The sequence below is a fragment of the Ostrinia furnacalis genome, unplaced genomic scaffold, assembly GCF_004193835.3.
Source record: "Ostrinia furnacalis isolate ACB-3 unplaced genomic scaffold, ASM419383v2 OfSCF1435, whole genome shotgun sequence".
NCBI classification, from domain to species: Eukaryota; Metazoa; Arthropoda; class Insecta; order Lepidoptera; family Crambidae; genus Ostrinia; species Ostrinia furnacalis.
The window spans coordinates 267,015-280,581 of record NW_021131674.1 but is presented as its reverse complement, the minus strand read 5'-3'; the positions used below and the strand labels follow the sequence as shown (position 1 = coordinate 280,581).

Sequence of the window (13,567 nt, the reverse complement as noted above, 5' to 3'; positions counted from 1 at the left end):
ATACTCAGAAATGACCCATACGTTCAGAACTCAAGTTGAGACTGATGTCAACAACGGAACAGTTTCATAAATAAATGATCCTTGACAAAATATTACATTTGTAACTGTATGCTTGATATTTCCAAGACATTACCCGATTTATTCGCCCTGTATCGTTGCGTTTGGCCCGCTGATCTGTCGGGCGGGCCTGCTGGGCGGTACATAAGTAATGAGCGGCCCTAAAGGCACGAGTCTGCGCTCGCTCTACAAGCGGAATAGGTAATCGCCCGCTCATGTTGTTGTTTCGAATTTCATTGCAGTGTTTGGAAGATGTTTTCAATTCGTTTGGCACGGACAAAAGATTTAAGTACGTACAAAAAGGACTTTCTCATTAGGTAGGTAACGCATTTTCAAAATATTTTATATAAAATAAAAGATTTTACGTAGAGTGACAAATTCAATTAACTCCGTATTAGTATACCTATGGCGAACTACTTACTTAGCTAAAATGCATGCACTCTTTTAATTTGAACCATCAAAAATAAGCTATTTATTTGTTCAGCAATTAATGTTCCCATTAACTCCACATTAGATAACCATAATAATACATTTTAGCATAGGTACCTAGTGCTTGCACTAAATGAGTTCAGAAATCAAAACCCTATTTCATTTGATCAAAAAGTCGTTTAGAAATAAAAAAATTCACACTTTTATTTATTCTGCATAGATTCAGAGCCGAGAGCCATGGAGTCCTCGAGGGCCCTTTGCGGCGAGTAGGCTCTCTCGGGCCGTCACTCCGTTTAGTTACGGAGAGTTTTCAAATTATTCGTTTTCATTTCATTTCTAAAAAGCGTGTAGAGTGATGTAGAGCATGTGCTAAACTGCAAGCTAAAGGTGTATTCACTTTACCATTGTATGAGCCCTCGTGGTTTCATACAACAAGGTAAGTAGGTACTCATTCTTCAAGTCACGTAGTAGTGAAGTTATGAATATTACGTTTAAACTTGTTAACAACGATATTTTTACTGAACCGCTATTAGAAATCAGCGGAAATGAAGATTTAACAATGCATTCTAAATACATACTTATTTGTAGCGAGTTAATTAAAGTTAAACACAAACATAACCTAACATAACATAACCTAAAGAACCTTAAGCGATTCCAGCCATTTTCTAATATAAGTCAGTAAGTAAATCTGAAAATATAAAGTAGAAAACGTAATAAAACATATTACACATTAATTAAAAATTACATACCTGATACAAGATGAACCATCGCAGCTGCCACTTGGTGTTGTCGGCGCTTCGCTTGTGCAAGTACCCCGCCTGGAACAAAGAACAAATTAGATCTACCCTCAATATCAATTTATCGTATGAATACGCAACAATTTCCATTTCATTCTCGCTTAGTATGTACGCTTATAACGATCGGTCCGTATTAGAGCACATTTGTATTTGGAGCACAAGCAATCGGAACAAATAGCGATTGCATGTGCCCGATACAAATAACCAAATATCTACTAAAGGTCTGGTTTAATTAAGTTTTATGATTCACCATTTTTTTTCTGACTTGTGTTAATATTTATGTATCTAATTTGCCATGTACATATTTATTTACTTTTAGGTAACATAATATTTTAATTTGTTGAGGAACTCTATTGCCCGTATTCACAAACGATGCTTGCTTATGTGAAGCAACAAATCGAACGCACAGCGTTGAATAGAGCTCTGTGATTGGTTCGTGTGTCACCCTGTGCGTCCACGAGCACTGTGAGACCTCGTAGTAATGTTTGTGAATACGGGCGTTAATGTGGTCGCGATCCTCATCAGTGAGAGACCGAGGAAGAAAAAGAAGAACATTTTAATTCATTAATTTAACATTGTAGTTAGGTAGACGCATTTTTTATGGGCGCCCTAATTACAGAAATTCGCGGTGTCACTATTAGAGTAGGCGCACACCGTTGATTTTTCGTCGGCCGATAGTTTAGTCGAGCAGTTGATCAGTATGGGCATGTATGGGAGTGCGCACACTACGCCGATTCGATTTGGCCGAATCTTCATACAATTTAAAATCGGGCACAACTATCGGCCAACTAAAAATCAACGGTGTGCTCCTACTCTTAGTCTCGCTGTACCAAACTCACTGATTACAAGAGAACTACCATTGCAATATTTTATTCATCTGACCCCAATGCTGTGGGAGCGTTGGTTCAAGTTTGGCTCTTAGCACTCAGGAGCCAAAGTACATATTCCTCCACCAGCTCCTCGTCCATTAAACTTGTAATTAGCTGCCTTCCGTTGAGATACATTCCGAAACCTGAAACTGAGGGTAACTAACTAACGGGGATTGATGTAGAATAGTACACTCTACAGCTATAGTAATAGAAAGATGATCAACTATAATTTAGTTTTAAAGCCAACTCCACTTATTTAATATAATAAGTGGAGATACATTTATAAACACAGAAAGACATTGAACTTGCAGAAATAAATTATTGTTTTTGAGTTTTACTTTTTAAGGTGGTAAGATGCTGGATTATTTGTTTTATGATCGACTGATATGTACTTCTAAGTAGTAATACCATAGTACTTATTATTATTATTATGTGGTAGTACTGTATTTTCTTTTACAACGAACGCCTCAACCCGAGGCACGAAGACCGGCGTCGCGTTTACCTCTTTTCTTCGAGCTACAGACGTAGCGTAGCATGCATGACTCGCCGTAGCTACAAGTTGCTACAAGCCGTACGTAGCACAGTACTACGAGCACGAATATACAACTCGAAAATAAAAATAATTCCGCCGTGAAACCTGAATAAAATTGATAAAGTTGCGTGTACCTGTTATTGGCATGACATAGGTACTTACTATGATACTAACGCCCGTATTCACAAACATTACTATGAGCTCTCACAGTGCGCGTGAACGCACAGGGTGACGTACGAACCAATCACAGAGCTCTATTCAACGCTGTGCGTTCGACTTACTGCTTCACTTAAGCAAGCATCGTTTGTGAATACGGGCGTAAACTTTTATAAATATAAGGTTGTTAAATGCATTTTTTTTGTATGTCAGTTGTTGGTAATTGGTAATACTAATATACCTGAATACATAAAATAAATATAAAATACAAGCACATAGTAACGACTACGGCTAGCAACTGCAATGCACAATCAGTGTCAATGTTACACGATAACATCTGTACACGTGTTGCTTCGCGTGGGAGCGAGTGAATGTAGTACACATGTTATTTACCGTGAAACTTACATACAAAGGTGCAGTTCATTTTCATGTAACATTCGTATAATATTTTACATGTTATTCTCAATACTCTTAATGAAAATAAAATAAGGCATATTGTAAATATAACCATCATCATCATTTAATTTTGTAAAAATTGTCTCACGTCACTGCTTCAGTTTGCTCATAAAAAATTGAGAGAAACTATTCTACTCTCTGAAAACTCAACAATAGTAATTTAATTAACTTAACATCCAATTACAAAAAATCATTGATTCTAGTAGCAAAATACTACTTAGAAAAACTGTTTTTCAGTTCCCCTGTCGCTCTTTTATGTAACTGGCCGTGTATTTCAAATTTTATTTTCAACCATTTCAACTACCAAATAATGTCACCAGCCCATTACAACTTCGACTTGCTCCCTGAGTTTCATTTCTTTATTTTTGATTCCATGTTCTTATTGTATCTTCAATCGAGAGACATTCCGAGCATAAAGATCTCATTCAATCTCATCAAGCCAGAGGGACAAAAACCGGGACATTATATTGTTCTGGCATTAACTGATCCTTGGACAAAAGCCAGGCCAACCTGTTGCAACGTGCTTGCGTGCTGAGTGCCCAGATCGAATTGATCCATGACCATTCTTTGTGAAGGACTAGGGTTCAACAGTTGGGAGGTAAACAATACCCTAGCGTTAGAGGGTCAACTACCTAATGCAGGATTCGTCGTGTTCTTTTAAAGATAACTTAACATTAAAAAATTTCTTAGCGATTAGAGTCGCTTCTCAAACTAATAAGCAACTTGAAAAAAATCTAACTGCCTAAGGTCTGCGAAAGGTTGTGGGTTCAATTCCCGCCTTAGGCAGTTCGATTGTTTCTAGTTTTTTATACTTTTCTGAAAGCTGAAAAATTAGGAATCATTAAAAAAACAAAGTGCTTGTCCAAAACTTACATAATCTCAGAAATAAACGGTCATTAGTAACAATATTTTTTATTTTTTGATTTCTCCCGAACTTCGCCGTAAGGTATTGGAAAAAACTGTATGGAAGTTGGCGTACAAATTAGTAGAATAACTAACGAGTTTTATAAGCTTTCTAAAAAGTTACAAAAGTTATCAACTTTCTTCGCTGTATAAAAACATCAACTTGAGAGCGCTGTAGGACAAAATTTTCATTTTGATTTGTAAATTGGATTTAGATCGAAAAGGCAACAGAACATGAAGGACTTAGTGTATGTTACTGTGACATCCATTGAAGCGTTGAGGAAGAGGATATTGGTAACTGCTGAACAATTAATAAACCTCACTTTCAACGCGAGTGACAGTGAGTGAAGTATCGTAAGCTCCGTGCTTGCACACAAAATAATGGTAGGCAGTTTTAACAGGATTAGTATTTGTAAGTAGTAGTGTTTTTTTTTATGTAGGGGATACTGAGTACGATTGTAATTAACACGAAAACCTAACTCGGAAACCCAACTCGAAAACCTAACTCGAAAAACAACCTAAATCGAAAACCGAAAACCTAAATTTCAACGGTTAAGTATAATATGACGGTTGTGTGTTTTCTACTGTAAAGCACCGGTTATTTGAACGTACAAGTATGGATAAATTATACTCAATAATTTATCTTTGCAGAGATTTAACCAAACGTTTTGATTTCAGGTAAATAATCAATTTAATTTAATTACTTTTTCATTAGGTATTATCGAACGAAGTTTTACATGAGTTACAATGCAATGTTTGCCAGACATCTTTGTTTCTATGAATCTTCTGTAGCCACTTAGCCAGGCACTTGGAAGTTTGACCTCTCTCTGCTCAGAGGGCGCAGACTAAGTAGTAGATATTTAAGTAATGTGTTATTTCGGGACTGCTTGTTGTGCAATTTCTTTTACGCGATGTAATTTCTGCCAATTTAATTTATCCACGCCACAGGCCTACGCAAGAGATCAAAAGGACCAGCTAATTTTAAAAATATGATGAATAAAATGCTTTAAATAAGGTATTATCATTTACGTAAAATTTGATTAAATTAAATTATATAAGTATTGCTCATTCGCCTCTTATTGCAACCTATTAAAATCAGGTGGGACCGCTAAGCGAAAAGCGAAAAGACCGCCTAAATAGCAATGTATCTTATAATGGGTACAATTAGTAATCATTGTTTTAGTTATGAGGTTCTAATACCACAGTTAAGTACAACCTATGCCCACTTCTCGTTCACCACTGCAACTCCTGTGTAGCCAGGATCATTTATGACCGCCAAAAAAAACTATTTAATCGCCCTAATAGTACAAAATATGTCAGTTTTCACTTAAATCGCTTCATGGAGATAGGTATGTACTTCGAGTAATACCTAGAACCGCTGGAGTCAAGTGATTTTGGAACTACAACACTGTCACATTTTGTAACTTGTCCTGTTCATTGTATGGACTTGCCTGCGAGTGGTCATACTGAGCGCGGTCGGAGAGTGCGATGAGCTGCCCGTCGTTCACTCGGATGCTACGTTGGATCTTCGGGCTTAGCATCATGCCGCTAGAAACATAAATACAATTAATAGATGACCAGAACATGTATAATTGAAGATAAACTTTGAAACGGATGCGTCGTTTAAAATTACACAGGGTTTTCTTTTAACATACATAAGTAATACATGTGGATCAGTTTATGTTTTAACTAATCCCATGAGTTAATAAAACACATAAGAATGTTACAAATTCCATCCAAAGCTAGTTGGAATTTGAATGCCTTAAAAATACGCCCCATTGTTATGTTTTATTATTACACCGAGGCCCCATATTTTAGACACAAAGCGTATGCATATTACGTTAATTAATAAAATTTAAGGCTTTGTACTCTAATAATTTTACTTTCTTATCTCTACAATTTACTTATTGGGCGTACTGAAATGTTTTATTAGACAAGTACTTAAATAAATGATACCTAGCTACATAATTTAATTGCATGTATTAAAAAAACTGCCTTACAATACTTACTAAGTATTTAAATCATCACGGTGACAAACTGAGTAGTAAACATCACGCTAGTTCACATTTATGAAATTCACTTGAATTTTAAGTCCACCCTTATCAAGCTTCTCATTGTCATCATTGTTTAACTTAAAAGTCACTTCCAAAGGCTTCATTAAATTTTAAAAAGACACTTTTGATTTTAGGAAAATGGCACTCACATAAGATAAGCATTAAAATATGAATTTCAAAGATTACCGAAAACCATAAGTAAGCAGAACTAAGTAAGCGCCTGTTGAATTAGTAAACGCAAAGTTACAGAAATATAATATCACTGATACAGTTTTATCAGGCGCATTTTGCAAATCTGAGTGAGAATACAGACTATGATTAACTATTTTCACTTCAGTCAGTCATGATTTGTATTGACTTGTGATTATTTTGGGAGTCCGGTGAAGGGTGTGCGGTGTCGGCCTGCAGACGGCGACCAGTCGACTGCCGGGCGAGCACCTGTAGCTGGATCGACCGTGGCGCGCGTGCGTGCCCTTGATGACGTGCGAAATTAGCCATAGACCTACGAAGGGTGATCTTGTAACCTTACAAATAATATTAATATGCAACATTATTTGTACCCTCTTACGAAAATGAATTTAACATATTTTGGAGCTTTTTTAAGTGGCCAAAATATGCATGCATAAACTTTCGTAAACTTAGTAGATTTCTTAATATGTCTGACCCGTATTAATCTCAACTCTAGCTCTAGTATTTTCCCCCAACATGAAATAGGCAACGGTTTGAATTTTATTGTTGCCCTCCAACTTAAATAAGAATTTGCCTAAGTATCATTGAAGGCGTTTGTCTGTATACATATTAATATTACTGTATTAATTTACTTAAACTCAAAATTATTGTTTTTGAATGACTAGCAATTTAAAGTTAAATACCTAGTAATTTAAATTAATATTGAGTTAGTGTGTGTTCTATGTTAAGTATCAATATTAAGGAGGGACACACAAAAATCAGACTAAAATATTTTCGAAAATACGAGTAGTAGGTACTATGTGTCTGAATCATGCAAAATTTAACAGTAGTATTATTTGCTAGCGCAATAACTTACTTATTGCAAGGGGAGAGAAATACTTAACAAACAAGATTTTAAAGCCAGACGTGTCAGCTGTAAAACTACATAGGTCTTCGTCTGAGAGATACGCAGTGGCGGCCGCGGAGAGCGGTTGATCGTAAAGGTCAGTTTACACTAACCTTAAACTCGTACATTAATTGAGAATGTTACTAGGTATGCAAAATCACTTGAAACCTATGTTACAGTTAAGCTTTTACATTTACAAATACATTACTTTTTATTTCATTCAAAAATACCCAGTAGTTATGATTTTATAGGCATTCAAAGTTCGCTTAAATATTGAGTCCCGCCGACGGTCACGTGACCCCGTGTGACGTACATTCACAGTGTCCGCTCACTAGAAAACGGATATTAACATACTTAAATACATTTTTTTTTGTAAATACAAACTTTTTATACATAATAACACCCAGACCCATCACAGAAATTAAAATTGAACCAAACCCAAACTTGATGCGATTGTGTCGTTTTATTGCGAATTACCTTCCAGCTCCATCATTAGACCCCGATTACTATATAGAATTAAAATACTCATCAATACAAAACGAACGAGCCCAAACTCGATGCATTTAAGTCGTTTTATTATAGAGTTCCTATGGCCACCTTCCAGCTCCATCATCAGATCAGCTCCATGTCATCATAATATTGCATGGTCATCCAAATCACATGTGTTTGCGAAATTTCAGCTTAATCGGTTGCCTGGAAGTGGGTCTTGCAAGATTCCACCCATACAAATATGAGCCAGTCGTTGTAATATGACGTCACGCGCATAAAATGGCGGGCCGGCCGCCGCCCGCACTTTTAAAATTCAATATCTTGGAAACTAATTAACGTATCGAAATAATTCTTTCACGTGTATTTTTTATTTTTAACAGAGAATACAGAAAGCTAAAAAACAAAATTAGTGAACATTCTTCATTGCTCTCGGTTTGTTATTTTGTAATTAATAATTGTCATTGAACTTGTAAAATTCCATGAAATAGATTTACATGAGGTGGTCTATTAGAATATCCACTATATTTAACGATATTTTATTTAGGGGTTCTGGGATACTTGCTCTAGACCTAAAAGGGCTTAGGAAGGTTTAGAAGACTCACCTTCTACGAAGACTTTTCGTACACTTTCTTTGCTCATGACTCAGGCACAGTTCTGGCGCGTCTTTTTGCGCATCTCTCATCGGGCCACCGCTTTAGGTGCACTTTATCTTCAGAGTTGCGGTGAGTGAAACTGTGAAATAAGATGGGATTTTACCCTATAAACTGCTTGTAATTCGAGGCAATAGACTGGTAAAGTGCTTATAAATGCTTTTGAAAAAACTCAATTGAAACAAAAATTGATCATTTCATTTTAAAATAAAAGGAAATTACCAGGGCAGGGTTCGTTAACAATATTAGCTGTTAACTTTATTAGTTTTCAAAATTGCCAAAGCCTATTGGCGCAGAATTTACACAGAACAAAAATCACAAAAACAAAACTGGAACTTTAGCCGCTTGTTGAGACAGGCGTAATTTTATAGGTTATTTTATGGGAATGAACTTATATCTTTACCTAGCTAGCTCAAACCAAAACTTCCCGCTCTTAGACCTTGATCTACCGGTAAACTAAGTTACCGGTAATATTATTAAAATACCGTTATTTCTATATTTGGCAACACTGAAGAACGCCGCAGTCAGCTGTCAAATGTCAACGTCGTTGTCACCCAAGCGTCAAAATTTTATCCAAACTTCATCTCGTGATAAACACAATTCGAAGCTGTTTTCATCATAAAATCAAGTCCTTTTCATTGTAATTCACTGCTTTTGTTCATTTAACTATTATTACAAACATCTACATCTATTTTTACCCACCAAACTAAGATATTGAGTGTCATCGTAGTGTGCTATGTTCAGAAGCTAAACAGTTATTAGTGCGTGTTATTATTATGGCATCCGGCTCGAAGAATGATATTGTGAATAGACTGTTGAACGTGAGGATGGAAGATGCGGAAGCCGCCGAGGAGAACCCGCCTCAGAACATGCTGCCGTCGAATCAGCTCGCGAGACAAATCGAGCAGATGCGCGGCGACGACAACGGCCAGCCGAGCGAGCCAGCGCCATCCTCGTCCGCCATAGAGAACATGCCCACCAACAACTCGAGCGGCCGCCTCCACAACTGGCAAGCGACTAAAACCACCGTAAAAGAACGCTTATCCTTCTTATTTAATAACGAAATCCTGAGCGACGTCCACTTCATTGTTGGAAAAGACTCAAACCAGCAGGTCATCCCGGCGCACAAATTCGTGCTGTCGGTAGGCAGCGCCGTCTTTGACGCCATGTTCAATGGAGTCCTGGCAACCAAATCTCATGAAGTAGAGTTACCTGATGTTGAGCCAGCTGCTTTCTTACTTTTGTTAAAGTTCCTATATTCTGATGAGGTTAGGATCGGTCCTGAGAGTGTAATGACCACTCTGTATACTGCCAAGAAGTATGCAGTTGCAGCCCTAGAGGAGCACTGTGTAGACTTCCTGAAAAGCAACTTAGGCACAGATAATGCTTTCTTGCTCTTGACACAGGCTCGGTTATTTGATGAGCCCCAGCTAGCTGCTCTGTGCCTAGAAATGATTGACAAGAACACAACAGACGCACTCAACGCTGAGGGCTTCACTGATATTGATCAAGACACCCTAAACGCTGTGCTGGAGAGGTATATGTTGTAATAAAGTTTTTATTTACTTGTGAATTTTGTTTAACGTTTTATTAGTTTATTAACTGTAAATTATTTAATTTTACAGGGATACATTAAGAATCAGAGAGGCTAAAATTTTCGCAGCAGTATTACGCTGGTCTGAAGCAGAATGCACCAGACGTCACTTGCCCGTGACCCCTATAAACCAACGGACTGTTCTTGGTCGTGCTTTCAACGCAATCAGATTTCCCCTGATGTCTGTTGAAGAATTTGCCATGGGGCCTGCACAAAGTGGCCTGCTAGATGACAGGGAAATAGTTCAATTGTTTCTTTATTTCACTGTGAACCCTAAACCAAATGTTGGGTTCCTGGACACACCGAGATGCTGCATGACTGGCAAAGAACTGACGGTGAACAGGTTTCCGCAAACTGAGTCTAGGTGGGGTTACAGTGGCACTAGTGATAGGATCAGATTCACGGTAGACCAAAGGATTTTTGTGGTAGGGTTTGGGCTGTATGGATCATATTTTGGACCGTCAGAATATGAAGTTCATCTACAGGTTTGTTTATTGCATTTTACATACTTCATGACATTACTAAAAAAACGTGGTATTTTTGGTGTGCATGCTGCATATTATTAAGTTCTTTTGTCATTACAGATCATCCACTTGGCCACAAAGAAAGTGTGTGGGTCCAACACGACAACATTTTGCTGTGATGGCACTGATGACACCTTCAGGGCCATGTTTAAAGAGCCTGTCGAAATATTACCCAACACTTCCTACATAGCCAGTGCTAAACTTAAGGTATGTCTCCAAAATATTTCATCAAAAAACATCTATGGATTTATCTTTGATTTAACATGAAAAATATTTTGCCAGTGACTATTATGTTCATATCTATTAATTAATTAAGAACTTAATTGAAAGTAATTGTTTTAATGCTGTTAATAAAACTTGTTAAAACTTGACTACATTGATCATCTTGCAACACTTGTAATAACTGTAATTACAAAACTAAAATTAAGTAAGTAATTGCATTGATATTGCAATAGTGATTAGTATCAAATTGGCCTTAATATTTATAAAATTATAAAACAAAGCACTGTTAAAGTAGAACAATAATAATTACAGTGGTAACATAATAAATGTATTTGGTGTATTTGAATCAGGGAGTTTGTTACATCATTTTCTGAGATGTTTCAGATTATATAAATACTCACAGTACATCTTTTACAGGTTACATTGTTGTAATTACATAAATATTATAATTACATAAAGAAAAAGAAGCAATATTTACATAAATATTGCTTCTTTTTCTTAATTTTGCGATTATCCATTATGATACTGTACCCAATCTGTGTAGCAGCAGTAGAGTAGATTTACTGATTTTCTTTTCTGCAAACTAACATTTAATTAACTTCTTATTATTTTCATCCTTCAGTCACCTATATTTTCTTACTTTGCATGGAATTAGATTTTAGATTTCACAATAATTTAAAAAGCAGAGCATTAAGTAAAAAATATTATAAAGATCGCCCTGGGTCCATCCAAGGCCATCTTTACCCATCTCATGCCGTTTTTTTTCTCTACCAGCGCTTCGAGACAAAGAATTGGCGGGAGAAATATGCCGAAACTGACAAGACGGTCCTCCATTTAAAAATTGAATTGTTAGTTGATAGGCTGAAAAAGAAGTAGGTATAATCATTCAGGAGCATGAACTACCCGCGCATCTTATCTCCGCTTGTCTGTCTTGGCTTTAGGTCTTACTGAATGCTACAACCATATCTAAATAGCATGACGACTGACTTGAAATGCTGATTCGCGTACATAATCTAAGGCGGGTTTTAGAATCGCGCTGACCGCTCACTGATCGTCGGCGCTGACAGATCAATATGTATGTAATTCAAGGGAACGTCCCTGAGTGACGCTGATCGCTCGGCGCCGACGCTTCATACATTTCGGCTGTCAGCGCTGTCGGTCAGCGTGCGTCAGCGTGGCTCTAAAACCAGTCTAAGTAATTTGAAAGGCATCAATATCATATCCAAAATTTGTCAAACAAAAATACGAAAAAAATGTGCAAGTAGTTAAAAAAAATTAAGGTTTTGGTTTCTTGTATGGATATTATCGCCTATGATACAATATGGCTCAATTGGCAGTAAAGAGCACTAATTTGATTGTCTTTCGTTTTTTTCTTCAGGGGACGGACTCGTACTACGGCACCAAAGGTCTCCGCCGTGTGCCTGTAGACTGCAACAACGGCGAAAAGGTCGTGTTTCAGTTCTCATACGCGGCCGGCAACAACAACGGCACCTCCGTCGAGGACGGCCAGATACCCGCCATCATATTCTACATTTGAGAAGCGCCTGTGTGCTGGCAACACCACAGGCATACTTTAAACAAACACAAACTTAAAATAAAACGGACTTAAGGTGTGGCTTACAAGTTTCGGCTTTCGGATCCGCGGGAAAACTGACTTTGGTGTGAGTGAGAATTTCTTGTAAATACGTTCGTGTATCTAACATTAATCGGTTTATACAACTATGCTTATCGATAAAATAGAAAAATAGTTGGCAAGAGACAAATTGTTGTAAATACATTCGTGGATATAATTATTAATCGATTTGTAAACTATGCTTATGGATCAATAGAAAATAGTTTTTTACACGATACTGCGTTTATAAAATTATTGAATCTAGTGTTGTGTATTTTTAAATGTGTCAGTAGGAAGTAGTATGTTAATTTAAAATTGAACTTAAGGCGAGGCTTAATTAAATAAATTTAATGTGACGTCACAAAGTAAAGGATCACATTCTGCCCTCGCGCCCTGTGATTACTGTCCACGAAAAAGTGATTTTATCTGAATAATACGGTTTGCACTTAAAATAATGATAAAAATGAGTGATGCTAAAACTAACCATAAATACCTGCTGATAAAGGTATAAAATATAGAATTTAGTAAAGTAATAAAGCCCGGTCTGTGAGCACGTAGAATTTTGTCCAATGACCCCAAGCTACCCATCCTTATCGCTCGCGCGTAATTATATTGCTGTCGCGACTGTGCGACGGGCGCCCGCAGTAAGTGTGCGAGCGCGACAGCAACATAATTACGCGCGAGTGATAAGGATAGGTAGCTTGGGGTCATTGGATAAAATTCTACGTGCTCACAGACCAGACTATAGTAGCATAATTGTGTATCTTGTATTATTAATAATAACCACGCGTATTGTATCTTTCTAGTTCTTTAATTAGGATCCATTAACTGGAACTTGTATTAGCCATAATTACTCAACTTTGGTTAAATAAATTGCTTTTGGTGTTTGAATAATAAACTGTAAAAATTAATCAACAATAATTATTTAGAATAACTTTTTGAAAGTGAATAATATTAAGTCTATAGCTAAAAATGCTGCCCCAACGTGTTTGTTGACACTGGAACATGGCACAAGAATGTCACAATATCACAATGGGTATAATGTACCTTTAGGGTCCATGCACGCCGCGTTTTTCTCATAATATTGCGAAAAACGTGCATGGACCCTTAAAACAGCAAAACCGCAGAAATATAAATGAAGTATGCAT

The 13,567-nt window shown here is 36.9% G+C and overlaps 2 protein-coding genes across 3 annotated transcripts in view; one reads left to right on the top strand and one right to left on the bottom strand.

Moving 5' to 3' along the window:
* Window positions 1-8,499, bottom strand: part of LOC114352753 (ras-specific guanine nucleotide-releasing factor 1-like) — a 47,659-nt gene extending 39,160 nt beyond the window's left edge. The window contains exons 1-3 of the mRNA XM_028304462.1: window positions 8,420-8,499; window positions 5,651-5,747; window positions 1,236-1,304 (exon numbers count right to left, since the gene is read on the bottom strand). Coding sequence (XP_028160263.1) covers window positions 1,236-1,304; window positions 5,651-5,747; window positions 8,420-8,499 — 246 coding nt within the window. The remainder of the gene's footprint in view (window positions 1-1,235; window positions 1,305-5,650; window positions 5,748-8,419) is intronic.
* Window positions 8,500-9,003: 504 nt separating this feature from the next.
* On the top strand, window positions 9,004-13,018 carry LOC114352756 (BTB/POZ domain-containing protein 1). 2 transcript variants are annotated; one of them, XM_028304465.1, is made up of 5 exons: window positions 9,004-10,004; window positions 10,093-10,546; window positions 10,646-10,792; window positions 11,582-11,679; window positions 12,186-12,711. In XM_028304465.1, exons 1-5 carry the CDS (start codon window positions 9,244-9,246, stop codon window positions 12,232-12,234), a joined length of 1,509 nt encoding a protein of 502 aa, XP_028160266.1. In that variant the 5' UTR covers window positions 9,004-9,243; the 3' UTR covers window positions 12,235-12,711. The 2 variants fall into 2 exon arrangements, with proteins under 2 accessions (XP_028160266.1, XP_028160265.1); XM_028304464.1 differs by lacking the exon at window positions 11,582-11,679 and having other exon boundaries at window positions 12,186-13,018.
* Window positions 13,019-13,567: the final 549 nt, after the last annotated feature.